The sequence below is a fragment of the Galeopterus variegatus genome, unplaced genomic scaffold (genome assembly GCF_000696425.1).
Source record: "Galeopterus variegatus unplaced genomic scaffold, G_variegatus-3.0.2 Scaffold2008, whole genome shotgun sequence".
In the NCBI taxonomy this organism is placed as follows: Eukaryota; Metazoa; Chordata; class Mammalia; order Dermoptera; family Cynocephalidae; genus Galeopterus; species Galeopterus variegatus.
Window position 1 is genome coordinate 109,592 of NW_007728119.1, and position 16,127 is coordinate 125,718.

A 16,127-nucleotide genomic window follows, 5' to 3' on the forward strand; every position below is an offset into this window, starting at 1 on the left:
GGCTAGTGGCTGGGTGGCCGGGAATTTCAAAACAAGATTTGAAGAGGGTGACAAGGGGGTCCAGGTGAAGAATATGTGGTTGGCCCTCTTAGAAGGGACACTGAGTGTGAAGATGCTTGTATCCCACGTAAATGACCGCCAGAAGGTACCCACTGCAGAAGAGACTCAATCAGACAAGGGGTCTGCGGATGACGGTCAGCTTTTTTCATCAGCCACTTTGGTACTTGCTCACGTGGTCACAGCACGATGAATGAGGTTGTACAGGGGCTCAACAACACAGACTTCCCTTCACAAGGTTGGTATGGCAATCGCTTCTGCTAGGCTGCTGCCAGCCTGCCAACAACAGAGGCTAATGCTAAGCCTCCCGCTATGGCAGTATTCCCCACAGGGACCGACTGGCAGGTTCGTTGCATAGGATCTTTTTCATCATAGAGGGGAAAGCAACTTCCTTAAAGTGACAGATAAATATTCCAGATATAGATTTGCCTTCTGCATCATTCTTGTTCTTTTTGGTATTTTATTCACAACACCATTTCTAGTTAGAGAACTAATCATATGGCAAAGGGAAGTGGGCTTTCGCCACAGCATTGAGAGGTCCTGTCTCATCACCCAGAAGCAGCTCACTCTACAGAACAATAGAACAGTCTGCTGAAGGCTCAGCCATGGTGCCAGCTGGGAGACAATGGACATCAGTCAATATTTGGAGCCGTTTCTCTCACAGCCAGAATGCCTGGTTCCTGGAATCAAGCAGTAGAGATGGGAGTAGCCCCTCTATTACACTAAATAAGCCATTTAAAAGATTTTTGCTTTTCAGGCCTCAAATATTGAGCTTAGTGGCTTTGGAGGTCCGAGTACTCAGGGCAGGATGCTTCCACTTGGGAACCAAGTCATAATTTCATTAAATTGGAAGCTGAGACAGTCCTAAGACTGTCCCCTGGCCAGTCTGTGTTCCTCATAATCCTGAACCACCAGATTGAGAAGGAAGTCACTCTAGTGATTGTGGTTTTTGACCTCAGGTATGAAAAGGAAGTTAGGTTATTGCTTCATAACTGGAGCAAGAAGGGCTATATCTGCAATCCATCCTCCCAGGAGTCTCAGCTCCATAGCCAACCAAGAACTGCGATAACCACACAAAGAGAAGAGTCCAAGGATCTGAGTCACCCAATCAGGTAAAGAACCCAGCAAGCAGGCCCCGGCAGAGTAAGATCATGCAATGGGCAAAGGAGCTAGTAAGACGTGGTTATCAATTTAAGCCTAATGACCAACTAGGGAAGTGGGGACTGTAGCGTCTCTGTTTTGATACATATTTACCCAACTTTCTTCATATTTTATGTGAACAGAGGCAGTGCTGTCTGAATTTTACCATGAAAGAAAAAAAAAAGTTCTTTTAACCCGTAACTCATTCTTGCAAACAGCCCATTAACTTCTCAGTTCCTGCAGGAGTGTGCGTTCTACTTCTCATCATGAGTGGATACAGTCCTAAATGAAGAATTACCATCGTGAATTTAAAATCAATTAATTCTTCAGAAGCTCTGACTGCATTTTGCCATCTTGACTTTTTTAAAAAAAATTTTATCAGTGGCCTCTGTTCTGTTCTCACCTTCTGAAAGTTCAATGCATTACTGTGATTGTTCTTTCTCTTCCTTCCTTCCATCAAATATCAACCCGAGTATCAAAATTGGGAGTAAATGGTATTAGAGTTTGGAGTCCTCATCACAGCTTTTTGAATCCAACGGAGTGTAATCCTTTAAGATTATGAAAATAGGGTTTATTATTCACTACTGATAATAAAGAACCACTGTGCTATTAGTGATTATTAATATGCTATTTCTAGACTTGCCATATTATAAGCCTAAATTAAGTTTAGAGTTTGGTGTTAACATACTAGAATAGTGAGTTTTATAGCTTTGGGTTGCCTATACCTTTCAAAATGTAATGAAAGCTATGAAACTTCTTTGCAGAAAAATGGACATACCTGCAAACTGCACAACGTTCAAGGTTTCCATGATCCCAGTTAAAACCTGTTTTAGAGACTCCTCCACATTCTCTTGGATGCTTGTCTCCTTTAAGGTTATTGTGATTACTGATGATGGGATGTTATTTATGTGAACTCCATAGTTTTAAGAATAAACACCATTATCTATTATTTGTATTTTCAGAGAGAAAGAATGAAAGAAAAAACAACCCAGCATTACTTTTAGGCCAAAATGAAGGAAAAATAGTTGGTGGATTGAATTGAATCAGTTAAAAACCAGTTACATTTCTCTGATAGCAGGTTGAGTTCAAGTCTTGAAAGGCTCAAGTTTCAAAGCAGAAGAAACTAGTCTTTTTTGTTGTTGCTGGCCAGTACAGAGACCAAATCTGGGACCTTGGTGTTATCAGCACTATGCTCTAACCAACTGGGCTAACTGGGCAGCTTAGAAGCAGCTTCCTGACAGGAAGAATATATTAACCAAGACGTAAATTCACTAATTACAAGATATTTCAAAGACCTTAGATTTCTGAGAGAAACCAAGTACAAAAATAAGGTTAGAAACTATCATTTTTTGTACAAATTTCCAACTATCTCACAAATGGCAATTACTGCAACATAAAAATGCCCAAATTGGTCAGAATCATTTTCTTTCTTGTCTAATATTGTCTCCAATATTAACTGTAATGGTGTGGCAGTATTGGGAGCTGTTTGGGTCATGGGGGTAGATCCCTCATGAGTAGATTAATGCTCACCCGTGCAGGGGAGGGTGGGTAGTGAATGAGTTCTCACTCTATTAGTTCCCGCGAGAGCTGCTTGTTTAAAGGGCCCTGGCACCTCCCCTTCCTCTCTGCTCCCCCATTCTTGCCACGTGACACCCTGCACTGTTGGAGGGTCACCTCACCAGATGCGTTTCCTGGACTATAGACTTCCCAGCCTCTGAAGCAATAATCATTTGCTTCCCTATGAATTACCCAGTTCCAAGTATTTTCTTATAAGCAACAGAAATGGACTAACGCAAATTGCCTATCCTCTATTTATTTATTTATTAAGTAACATTATTTGGATACATTTCTAAGTTACTGGGTTAAATGTCCACAGAAGTTGGAATGAATTTGGTGTTTCTGTGAGCTAAGATATCAGTATTTCAGTTTTAGAGGTAACTTTGCACCATGATATGCAAGTATCACGCTGGAGATTTCCCCAAGAATATTTTCTGCCTTCTTTCTTTTAAAGAAACCTCAAATGAATTGGCTATTCCATATTCTGGGAGGACGCCCTAGATATTATGATTTGAAAAAAAAAAATGTCTGCAAAGTAAAAAATTATTTAAAACAATACTTTACAGGACTGTACACCAAAAAGTGAATTTTTCTGTACATATTCAAAGAAGGGGGAAAAAAAAACAAAACTGGGCAGGGTATGTTCTTAAATGTATTAAAATGAATTTTAATAAGCTATTTCAATTTAAGCAAGGAACTTGGGTGCCAAATATCAATGTGAAGTGACATAAAACAAACACATTATGAACATCCAAAAATCTGGATTTACAATGGAAATGTTGACAGCTTCTGAAATTAAATAGCACTCAATCACTAATTTTCTTTGAGGATAAGATTTGTACCCTGCTGGGCTTATAATTCTGTTTTCTCTTTTTGTGCTGTTCGTGTGTAAATATTGCCAATTTCTCTTGACACAAAAAAGGAAAACAATTTAATTTTGTTTCTAAGCTAATGAGTGACACACATACTACCCTCTAGATGAGGTAGTGTAATATAAACTTCCTGGCAATGATATGAGGGGAAAAAACCAAGCCATTTCAAGTATATTTGTAACAAGGAAACAAATTTATTGATTTTAAAAGACAAGACACCATTTTGTTTTGAAAAACACAAGAAAGCTAGCCTGAGTTCAAGTCTGAAATATTCAGAAAAATCCTACTAATATCTTTAGTATGTTCCAGTCATTTGTTTAAACAACACACTAAAAGTTAATATATATTTTTATAATTATAAAAGTTCCCCAGTTATTGTACAGTACACAATACAAATCGCCCACAAACTATTATTTAGCTCCTGCCAATTTTGAGAGGACATGATATACTAAAAGATTTAGCATTTCTCACAAAAATCACATCAGGAAATACGTATTTACAAAATCAAATACATTATACAAAAAACCATCACATGTTATTCGGTAAAGATGTTTTTAAATAATTAAAAAGTTTATTCAACTGTAGTCCAAAAACTGGAAAAGAACATTACATTATCTCACACGTACAATCTCTACAAAAGTTGCTTACCTCATTTACATAATATATTCAGTCGATTGTAAAATAAATGTTCAAATATCTCCTAGTGTTACTATGTTTTTCTGTGCTTGTGGGACTGAATAATGTAATCTGCCACTTACTAAGTGAAATTTAAATGATGGCACTTAAAAAAAAAATACAGTATCTTAAAAAAACACAATGAAAGAAGTTTTACCTAGAAGGTACGAAAGCCCTGAGTGATAGTAGAATTACTGATTGGTAAGCACTACAATTAACCTAATTAGAAGTTTACCACCTCAGGCACAAATTTCCAAGTTTTCTCAAGGCACTCACTTAAAGTTTCTGTGACCAATGCGTGGGTCACCACCATGGGTCCAAATTGATGATGGAGATGAGTAGAGAAAAAAATTTGCTTTGGTACAAAGGATGCTTTTTAAACGAATAGAATTCAATACCTCCTTTTACTGGGTCATTTAAAATTGTGTTTAGCAGGTTAAAACAAGGCAATCATTTTTTCAAAAATACTAATTTATTGAAGGGAAAATTTACTTGGTTATCAACAGTCAATGGGAATTTTATTTTATTTTTTCTTTCCTCCCCAGAATCAAAGTTCTTCTAACAAAGATTTGTTGCCCTCAATATTGAGCTACATAAACAATTCTTACCAAAGATTTCATTACTCAGGGCTTCCAATCCCAACATCATAATTTATTTAAAAAACAAAGGAAAGAGGGGGGAAAAAGAATCAAATACAAGAAACAAATGAAAGAAGAGGCAAAACACATTTTTTAAAAAATACGTATTACCAATTACTTCAAACAAAAGGAAAAAGAAAATTCTAGGCAGTCACTTTGTAAGTGGCTTTTACTATTTAAGTAAAATTGGTAAACTAAACTCAGGTCTACTGGCACATAAAATCACTAGCAGCAATGATCAAGGCATGCAAACTGAGAAGCATTTACAGTAAATCATCATGAAGAATTCAAAAGAAGAGAGTTAAATTAAAACCCTTTGAGTATTGCATGTTAACACATGAGTAATTTGCATGGTTTGACTTCCTAAACTGCCTAAAAAGCAACATTTATGGCATACTTGCACTATGCTATAGATGTCCTTTCAGCAGACATCCGAATAGGTTACACTCTTATTTGTGCCCAGCTAGGGCAGCGCAAGCACATCTGCAGACAACACCGCTCTCATGTTCGATCACGCAGGGGACAAAGGAGATCAAGTGCACGAAGAGATTCCCTTGAACAAAATCAGCCATGGTATAAGCAGACTGACGTTTAGAGATATAAGAAGCAGTAGTCATAGTATCTCCTGACAGATGAGCTTAAAATCAAGTGCTTTGCTCTCCATTCTATCTATATATAATTTTTTTGACAAAGTATTAAAGTTTTGGAGCATAGATAAAATTATGCCCTGTATGAAATTCCCAAACAATATTTTATGAGCGATCTAACTCCAAATAGCCTAACTGCCCCGAATAGTTCAGCTTCTCTTTATCTGCTCAAACTCATTTCCTCCTAAGGCTTCACTTACACTTGTACGTTCTAAAGCTAAATAAGTGAAATCTTTTGTTTTGTTTTTAGGGGAAAAAAAGAAACGTAACCCTTTCTTTATCATACCTTTTAAAGGCAATCTAGGTACCTTCAATGTGCAGAAATCGGATATGACATAGGTCTACACAGGCCCATGTATTTGTCCTCTTTTTCTAGAGAGTCATGATGTGATGCTAGAAAAGTTGTTTTTTTTCTTCTTGTAAACAGTACACTTACTTAGATGGCAGTGAATATTTGGGAATAAATATATCAAGCCCTCTTGAAGAAAAACTAAGAGTTGTATATAAAATGCAAGTGTTCGGCGTGGAAACACTTTCTCTTCCTACCCCCCCTTCTAAAAAAAACAGCATATTTAGACATTTGGATATAGAGTATATTTTACTGGTCTAAATCTAAATAAATGATCTGAAAGGCTTTTGTCCCCCATTGTATATCTTACAATGCTCAAAGGGTTAATACAAGGCATTACATCAAAGGGGTTTTCTAATACTAGAACTAAGCACTGAATGAATGCTTCTATTCCAGTTTTTTAAAATCACCAAACTTGCAAAAATACTAGGATTCCATTAATTGACTTGTTCTAACCATATACATGGAGGTTGTTCTGATCTAGTGACAAGCCCAATTTTCAATAGCACTGCATGCCAACCCTCCACCCCCATGTTCTGGTGTGATTCATACAGATCATGAGAGTTCCAATTTCAATTCTTATATGGTTGTTATTTTCTCACCAAGAATGCGGGGGGGGGGGAGGTTATAACAAAGGTCAATTTATTGTATATAACCACTGCCTCAAATTGTGCACAAAAGTGCCTTGCCAAGTTTTTACTTTCTACTTGTGTCCATACAGGGAGGACCAACATCACAGTGACACACATTATTTTTTCTTTTACACTAATGGTTCAAGCACAGCATTATTTTAGACATTTCAAATATATCATCTAAAGAATTTTTAAAAATTTGAAAATGCATTTAGCACTTTTAGACAGTGCATTCATGTAAAAATGTTCATGATCACGGTCCTAAAACCGTATTCATTCCTGAATGACTTTTACCGCATTCTACAAGAACATGTTTATTCTTACTGGTCTACTACAAATCAAAGGCAGTCAATGTTGCAAAGTACTAACTTTAGGTATGCAGCGTTAAACCATTTCTAAATTATACTTTTGTTTTTAAAGTACACCATCTAAAGAGAGGTGCATAAACCGTGCTATACAGTACAAGAAAAAGCACAAACAGGAAAGCAGATTTCTGAAAAGGCTGTAAGACTTATATAGTCAATCCAAACATAGTTTGGGTGAAAATCCTGAAAAAGTGACCAGCAACTTGATATCAAAAAAAAAAAAAAAAAAAAAAAAAAAATTGAAAATCTGGCCCTGTGTTCCAAGGAGATGGTTCACCCATTCCACCCTATTGTTCACTGGTTTCGTGAATGCAAATCTTTTTGGTACAATTCTCAGAGTATATGTCAAGACCAAACTATACCCATGATACTCAATCCTATCATATGGAAATATCATTTCTGAAACTTGGAAATAGCCAATATGCCTTCCTCACATTGTTCCTCACTGAAAGGGTAGTTGGTTTATGTAGACATATTTCATGATCAACAGTTTGATGACAATGCCATGTAATATCAAGAAGTCCTTAAATTATGTACTTGTGTTACTTGTCAATAAATCTACTATGAGAGAATGAATGTCTAATATTATTTAGAAAAGTCACAGTTTTAATGAATAAAAAAATGGAAATGTTCAATAAATGCAATAAATGTGATTGTTCCAATTTGCTGAAATGTATAATTATGTTTTTATTTTCTAATATATTTCATAATCAAATTCAAAATTGATGAAAATGTGAGTGTATGTGTGTATGTGTCTTACTGTGGACTACAAATATCTGGAAGTAGCATAAACCGCAGGTATTTTTTTGTATATTGATCAGAACTCTACACTAATCACAAAGAATTAATGTTCCTAAGTAATTCATAAAGGAAATCAGAAATTTTTTATTGAATCAATAAATGTAATATTAATTCCTAATCTGTCCTAATTTAGAACAAACCATGAACAATTGGAAGAAATGTTGAATCCTAGAGGGTTCTCAATCCCTAATTCTCATGGATCTAAATTTTGCCCATTATTATCAGATTACTCTAATGACACAAATATATCCAACATTAAAGGAAACAATGATAATAAATACATTTAAAGTCACTCAATAAACAAGATAAAACCAGTAAATACGTTTGTTCCAATACAGATATAGTATCGTTCCGGGGATAACAGGTAGGGACAGGAAACTGAAAAAATTCAGAAAGGAGAGCCAAAATGAAAAGTGTTTTTTCATTTTCTGATTTTAATTTTACCAGTAAACATTTCCTAATGCACAATGAAGTAGATAAATAATCTTTTTTGGCATAAGACGTTCTGTTTGCCGTGTGTGTGTGTGTGTGTGTGTGTGTGTGTGCAAATTCATTGCCTTTTTGAGAGGAAAAAGGGGGATGATCATTTAAACTATATTTAGATAAAGGTGATGCTAGGACGCTTGTGAAGACTTCCATGAGTGAGTTGCAGAATACAAAATTTGAATCAATTTAAAAAATTACATGTAAAACATTTAAATTTTACTTAAGAAATATTGGTGATCTTATTTGAATAGTCTAAGGCAATCAAGCAACAACAGTTTAAATACATTGTGTATTACCTCATAAGCATTTGGTATTTTTCACTTTACAGATTGGCTCACCCTCTTCTTTCCTACCCGGCCCCCCCAATACAACTGGAAAGATAAACATCTTGAATTTAATATAGACCTCATTAATAATGTGTAAATCATTTTGTGCTTTCCTTTTTTTTTTTTGGCTTTACTTATTTATTTTTGCTGATTGGTTTTTTACGACTATTTAAATGAATGGATGTGCCTTTTTTGTTTTGTGTGTGTGTATGTATTTTTGTTGCTGTTAATTTGAGTGCTTAAAAGAACCTTGGTTTTTCATGCAAATTAAAATGGGGGTTGCGTATACTCTCCAGGATCTCACCTTCTGACTTTGTAGCAGACTCCTGTCCCAGGGACACTCATGTGTGCATGTGGACACACAGACACATAGACACACAGACAAACATTTAGACTGAAAAGATGCACTTCGATAAGTACCTGCTTATTTTGTTAACTTTCTAGAATTGTAACTAGATAAGAATGCTCTAAAACATACATGATTTTATGTAACAAGTTGGTATTAAAACTAGTCTGCTATTCCGCACCCTTAAGCAATCTGATTTGTAATCAAGTAATATTCAGTTCTAAGAATAAAAAAGGTTCATGGTCACTCAAAGAGGGAAGCTGATTTTCGTCTTTTTGTTTTGCTTTGTTTTCCCTAAATTTCCTTTGAAGAACATGTAACCTGTCCTTACTTCAGGAATCTGAAAATGACAGGCACACTTTGTCAAATGGATTGAAGAGTTATTCACATGAACAAAATAAACCTTACTAAACCTTAGCTTCAGTTCTGTTTTAAGGCACCATGTAATAGCCGAGGTACGATGATCCCTGATGTACATTCTTCAATGGCAATGGTCCATCCAGCCACCTATCCAAATCCTACAGAATTGGGGATAAGTAACAGTGAGGTGTGCCAGTTACACTGCCTTCAGGTTCTGTTTAAAATTTAAATCCACATACTTTAGAAACCAGGAAGTATTTTGAAGGAAATAACGATATGCAGGTTGCTACATTCCTTGCATTCTATAAATTTTCTTTTATAATAGCAGCATATGGAACTACTATTAGGAAAAAAAGACCTGGAATAAAAGAAAGTCATCCAAATGGAATGGTTTCCTGTATGTCCAGTTCAGCATAAGTAGCATGTACACTTAAAAAAAAAAGTCAAGTTATTTTTTTCAGCTTCATTATCTAACTATAACAGCCCCACTTAACAGCAGAATGCATCTGTGCAGTGGTCCCAAATACAGAATCAGTAGTCTTTAAACAGAGGAATTGGTTTGCAAATAAGAGTTAAAATTCAATGTTTAACGGAAGCTTGCATTGTTAACATGGTTTAATAATTATGTACACAAATTATGTACATATTAGCATAATCTCTTGCAATTCTGTCATTTACTCTGAACTGATAAATACACAGCTCAAGTTTTCATCAGAGAAAAACAGATGAGCTTCCCAACCCTCTAGCACTATAATAAGAATGCTCTGTATTCTCTCTCCGTACTTCCCAAGTGTTATCAAAATAGTGTCTTACGGTTCTGTCCAATGAAAAGCACCTTTCAAAAGCAAATTTGATGCATCTGCTGCCAAATGGGCATGCCTCCAGTGTAAATCAAAGAAATTCATTTCTTTTGATATTTCACAGAAGTGCATCTAATTAAAAAACTTACACATGAAATCATACACCAAGACTAACAATCAACAATAAAATATTTTAAGCTACAAAAAAAATGTAAATTACTTTTTAATTATAAGAAAACAAAAACATTGACATTAAGTGTTGTAAAAATCCTTCTTGACACCTGAAACTAAGGGGAAAAAAGGCTCTTATTAAGAGGCAAATAATTTGTTTACGTTAACAAAAAAAAAGACCTGGTAAATACATACACCCATTCCATTTCACAACTCCAAAAATGTAATGTTCAGCACAGATAGAATTTGACAACAGTCGACCTTCAGGCTTATTAAAATTTCACCTTAAGCCCAATATCAACAGGGTTAATGTAAGCTGGAAAAATACGCTTTAATATTCTTTAGACGGCAGTGTAGGTATTTCCTGTGGCGCTGCACTGTCTGATAGTCTGAGTACTGGTGACGATGTGCTCACTGTGAATCGGATTCAGGAGGCTCGGCTGCACACTGCTCTCCAGGACCGGCTGCATGCAGCCCACGGGAAATGCCTGGCTCAGCTCCGTTTTCTCTCTTTTGGCTTGAGGCTCTGAAGAGTCATCCAGTTCTTCATCCATCTCACTCTCCACTTCACTGCCTTCATCTGCACAAACAAATAACATCAAGGCTATTACCAGAAGACAAATAAGAAAACAGCCATCAACACATACTTCAGAAACACTTTAATACAGTACGTTAAGAAAGCAACTTCTTAGCTCTTCTCAGGGGACAAAGCTTGTAGGTTTTCCTTTCAATGGACTTTATTCGTATCAATACTGTACTGATGCATCTATAATTCCTTAAAACATAACAAAAATAATTTATTTTGGGCCAGTTTGTAATTGATGCTTTAATAGTTGGTTGTTTTTTTTTAAGATCAACTTTGGAATTTCCTAAAGCTTCTATATTAAGTAGTGGCACAATTTATATGCCATCGAAAAGTATTCACTTTGGTATACCATGCTGGCTCTGGGAGAGTGTACCGAGCTGAAAATGCTAACTAAAAGAAAAAAAAAAAAAAGAAAAAAGTTTTCAGTTTCCTCTAAACTTCTACACTAAATATAAATTTCATCTGTGCTGGTGTTAATGTTGATGAGACCTATGTTGATTCACAATATAACTATTGCATGTGTAAGCAGGGACTGCTGTATAGACTTTATGGCACACATCAATGCTTAGATCACAGTATTAAATAAACCCTTAATTTTTATTACAAAACATTATGAAGACTGAAGCAGTAGTATCAGATTTAAAAATGCATAATGAATTCCCATTCCTGGCAATACTGATACTGTTAATAGCTGGTATTCATTTCTGGAAATTAAGTGTATTAAATAGTCATGTTACCACCAATTCTAATATATTTATATTAAGTAAAACATCATTATACTGGAATATCACTTAAGTTTTTCCAGCATGCTCTGTTGAAATCCAAAAGTACAGTTGAGAGAGAAATGCTCACAAACAGCTTTGTTACTGTGTAAGATTCTCTTCAGCAGACAATACCTCTTCATGAGTGATAATTTTTAAACAGTGGGGACTATACTTTTGCCTTAAAATATTTTTATTTCACCTCCAATGTCTTATTGTTTACCAAAAAAACCCCATATATATTCATCTCATCTATAACTAAAATATGTCTGTATGAGGGTACTTCAAAAAGTTTGTGGAAAAAAATGAATTAAAAGGCAATACAAATCTTCCGTGAACTTTCTGAAGTGCCCTCTTACTGTTAGATTTGTGACTTATTATAATACAGTGGCTTGTGTAAACAGAATCAGATCTCCATTCTATTCCATTCTATGTCATATCACACACAGTGAGTGTGTAACAAGTATCTCTCTAGTCCAATTAAGTTGCACTCTTTCTAAGCAGTGTAAAGCCTAGTTTTACAATTTGGGGCATTCCCAAAGCAGAAACCTCTGCTAATGCAGCTTTCCATATAGATGGGCCCCTTGACTTTTCTTTTATCAACTGGGGCAAGGTCTGAGAATTGGTATGTGTGATTAAAGAGGTTGAGATTAATATGCATTGGCTAGAAATGATGTCTGTAATGTATTATTAAGTGATAAACAAAGAAGTGCTCTTAGATGAAGCAAAAGATGTCTTGCCACATCTACTTAATCTGGTTACCTTTTGCCTCTGGAAAATGAACGTGGTGACAACATTAGAGTTTGTCAGAAGAAGCATATTCAAGGTTGGGAAGCTGCAGGGGAGGAATACCTTTGGTAGACATTTGCTTTAAGAGCATATAAGTGAAACATGTTTGAATGACACTTTCTGTTTTTTTTGCATCTGTTTATATATTAGCCAAAAATGTCCAGAAGGATCCTCACACAAACTCTTAATGGTGGTAGTCTCTCACGGTTGTGACCATGAAGTCTCACTTTCTATAGTTTCTTATTCTCTGTACTCCCTGAAATTTTTATACAGAGCCAATATTACTTTTATTATCAGGGGGTGGGAGATTCTTTTGTGGAAAAAGCCCACAAAATCTCCTAAGATTTCACATCCAATCTTTAGGCCCGAGTTCGCCAGTTGGGCTGTATCTCAGGAAACTTCACGTCTGGGGTGAACGGGACCAGTGCAGCCACATCAAGAAGGTTAAGAGCAGATCACTCTGTTTCTCAGCTCCCCCTACACAAACTTTTCTTTGCCTGAAGAGTAAGTGTCAAAATAGTGAAAGAGACAGCACTTATAGGAAAAGTATCATTTTCAAGCAGGTAGGGAAGTGGAGAGAGAGTGGGAAAGCCCTTTCATGTGCCTTGTTGTGGATAGAAATGGCAGTGAGATAATGGGCTAAACAAACTTTAGTGTTCCAGGTCATTTTATTTAGGTCCATTTCTGGATGACAGCGTTCCTTTGGATAGGCTACAAAGCAATTCATAAAATCACACCCTTTCTCCAGTTCCTGAGGATAAATAATGAGGTCCTGTAGATATTTTTATGCTCCTATAAAGACTCAGACACTTTCTAGGAACCTACTTGAAGTTATGGAAATTTGGTACACAAAAACTAAAATCAGGTGCTTCTGGAGTTTACCAAAGGCTCTGGTTCGATACTTTACTGAGAAAACTGGCTGCTATTCAGTGTTTGGCCAAGGAGCAACACCACTACTGAACCTCTGCGTTGGCACCCAGGAATGAAACCCCTAAATTTAGGTTATAAGGCTTTCGTATCAGTGCATCATCATCACTGCATTATGTTGTACATGGATTTCAACTGCTACCTTTCTTACTCCAAACTTACAAATTAGTATCACCACTGACTTATTTTCCCGAGGGACATTTGGTTAATCCTATAGAGTATATATTTGCAGCAACAATATTTTGGGCTATAATTTTCTCATTTTTTTTGCTTTGCTTCCATGCATACTACTAAAACCAGAATTAAGGCATTCACAATTAGTAAATAGAGACTGACAGGAGTTTAACATGGGAATATTGATTTATGCATGATTTTCTCCAGCATATTAATGTTTTCCATCACCAAGACACAGAAGCTGAACACAAAGTACCTTAGTACCACAGCGTACTCTGAGGAAATGTGCTGCATGTCTTTGCAGACTCCCCAAGTCCTTCCTCTTGCCTTAGTTTCCCGACTGGCTCTGGCCTGGAAGGGCTAATTTTGTTCTCCCCAGTCTTTGTGCATTTTGTCCCTGTCTCCACAAGTCAATAACCATAAAAATTCTCTAAAACCTAAAAATACCACCCCCTTTTTAAAGAAAGAGCTATATTTACTTCGGTGTTTATTTACTAGAAAATAGACGTTTTTAAGAAGTGTACTGGTATTTTGATCAGAATTGGTTTTGTTTGTGCTCTGCTGATGAAGCTGTGTAGGATTTGTGTGCTCGATCCCAATCCTATCTCCCCCCAAGTCCTCCCTGTTCTTTTTATTGTCGATCATGAGTTTCTTCAGGAATATATATATATATATATATATATATATATCATATTATCCTATATATTAGAGTGGCAATGCTGGTATTAAAATTTCAGAAGTAAATATGTTACCCTTTTCATCTCTACTACTACTGACCTTGCTTTTATAGTAAACTTCATTGCTATCTCTGAGTTCTTTTTTCACTGAAAAGTGTGCATTGGTGAGGTGGGTGGGCTGAGGAATTTTTTTTCTTGCTTGAGGGGCCTTGATTAAAAATCTTTGGCCCAGTTTTATCACTTTAGGATGATAAACTTCAGGCAAAAAGTTAAAAAAAAAAGTTTGTAACTGCATTTAAATTCAATAAATTAAATTCAATTCTCTGCATTTAATATGCCTCACAGAGAGAAGGCCTAGAGATGAAGAGAAGTAATGACGGTTTCTAAAAGAAATGACCGTCATATTCATGTAGGACTTGTATGCCACTTCCACAAAATAAGAGTGCTGTACACATACGCTGTATTTTCCTCGATAAGAATTTCTCAGTCAAAAAAAAAAGTCCTTAAAAATCCATATTATTTTCCATTCTTACCTTTATCCAGATTTCCAGGAGACACAGCATTTAAATCACCAAACTGCAAAACAACAGTCATTGTGCAATAGTTACTATCAGGCAGAATACAATAATATTCTATCAGTCTGTGGTAAAAACACCACTCTATGACTTTTTAAAACTGTAAACTAGTGACCATTTTGATTTCTAACTATATATGTCACATAATTTTCCAATCAAACTTGTCAAATTTGAACAGTTTAAATTATGTCACAATTTAGCTGTCTTAGCCTCTTCGTAGAAAGATAACAATTTTCTCTGTCTTCCACGCTCTATTTTACTTTTTATTATTTCAACTCAGCAATGAAGAAACAGGGGACGGAATGACCTGGATGAAGATGGATGTGGCAGAATAAATTGGGAAAAGCAGCATCAAGCAGGCCACATCAGCCCCACCCCTCCCAAGGTTGACCGTCGAGTCCACCTGGAGTCTCTACATGAGAGAAACATGGCCCAGCAGCTTGGCTAAACTCTATTTTTAAAGCTTTTACTAGTAAAAATGAAAAACATAATAGGAGCCCCAAAGCTGAGAGTATTTGTTTAAAAGAAATCTTTAAGACTTCTCTGTTGCAATTTGATATTCTTATTTACTCGGATAATAGGGTTCCACTTTTAAAAAGAAAGGAATCTGATAATGACTAATACAAACAAAACATAGCTTAAAACAATATGGAACAATTAATAACCTTCAGCTTAGATGTTATTTTCTACTTTGGTTCAATAGCTTGATGATTTTACAGTGAGAAACAACATTTTGAGAGTCTCAGGGTAAGCAAAGAAAGATATACTAAATAAAAAAATGAATAGCAGAGGTAACAAAGCCAATCGAAAAAAGAAGTGAAACCTCAAAGCATCCACTTTTAAAATGGTAAACATCACTTTTTTAAAAAGTAATAAGTCATTATTAGAAATTCAGATTTCTCAACAGGCTTAGAAAGGATGAGACGGAAATTCTACTTACATTCGGAAGTTTGCTTATAAAGAGTTCCATGATAGGAGTATTTTTTTCATCTACAAGGTATGTCTATAAAGTAATAAAACTGATCTTATTTTGCAAACATACACACATTTTTTTCCCACCTAAACAAATATCGTTCTTCATAGTAGCTACCTTGGGAGCTTACACATTTATTCCAAGGTCCAGGGTTCTGGAATTCCTCTTTAGCAATCAATTCCAAGAGTTAGTTACGCATCATTCAAGAAAACCATCTTGTTATTTTATATCCAGTAGTAACTCCAAACAATACTCCAAATTTTACTCACTGCACTTGGTCCTGGGATGACTTCTGACTACTTACCAAAATCAAATTCATCTTTGCCAAAATTCAGGATGTTTAAAATAATATGTCATTTTACTGTTTATTATTTTTTACCATTTCAGAGGCAATTTAAAAAGAGGCATTCCACAACATTTTTAAGCCATGGCAGCATTGCTGG

The 16,127-nt window shown here is 35.7% G+C and overlaps 1 protein-coding gene across 1 annotated transcript in view; it reads right to left on the reverse strand.

The window, feature by feature from the left end:
* Positions 1 to 3,796: 3,796 nt before the first annotated feature.
* The window catches only part of RFX3 (regulatory factor X, 3 (influences HLA class II expression)), a 173,226-nt gene continuing 160,895 nt past the window's right edge, over positions 3,797 to 16,127 (reverse strand). The window contains exons 16-17 of the mRNA XM_008580050.1: positions 14,670 to 14,712; positions 3,797 to 10,802 (exon numbers count right to left, since the gene is read on the reverse strand). Of these exons, the coding sequence (XP_008578272.1) occupies positions 10,564 to 10,802; positions 14,670 to 14,712 (282 nt within the window). The 3' untranslated portion in view covers positions 3,797 to 10,563. The remainder of the gene's footprint in view (positions 10,803 to 14,669; positions 14,713 to 16,127) is intronic.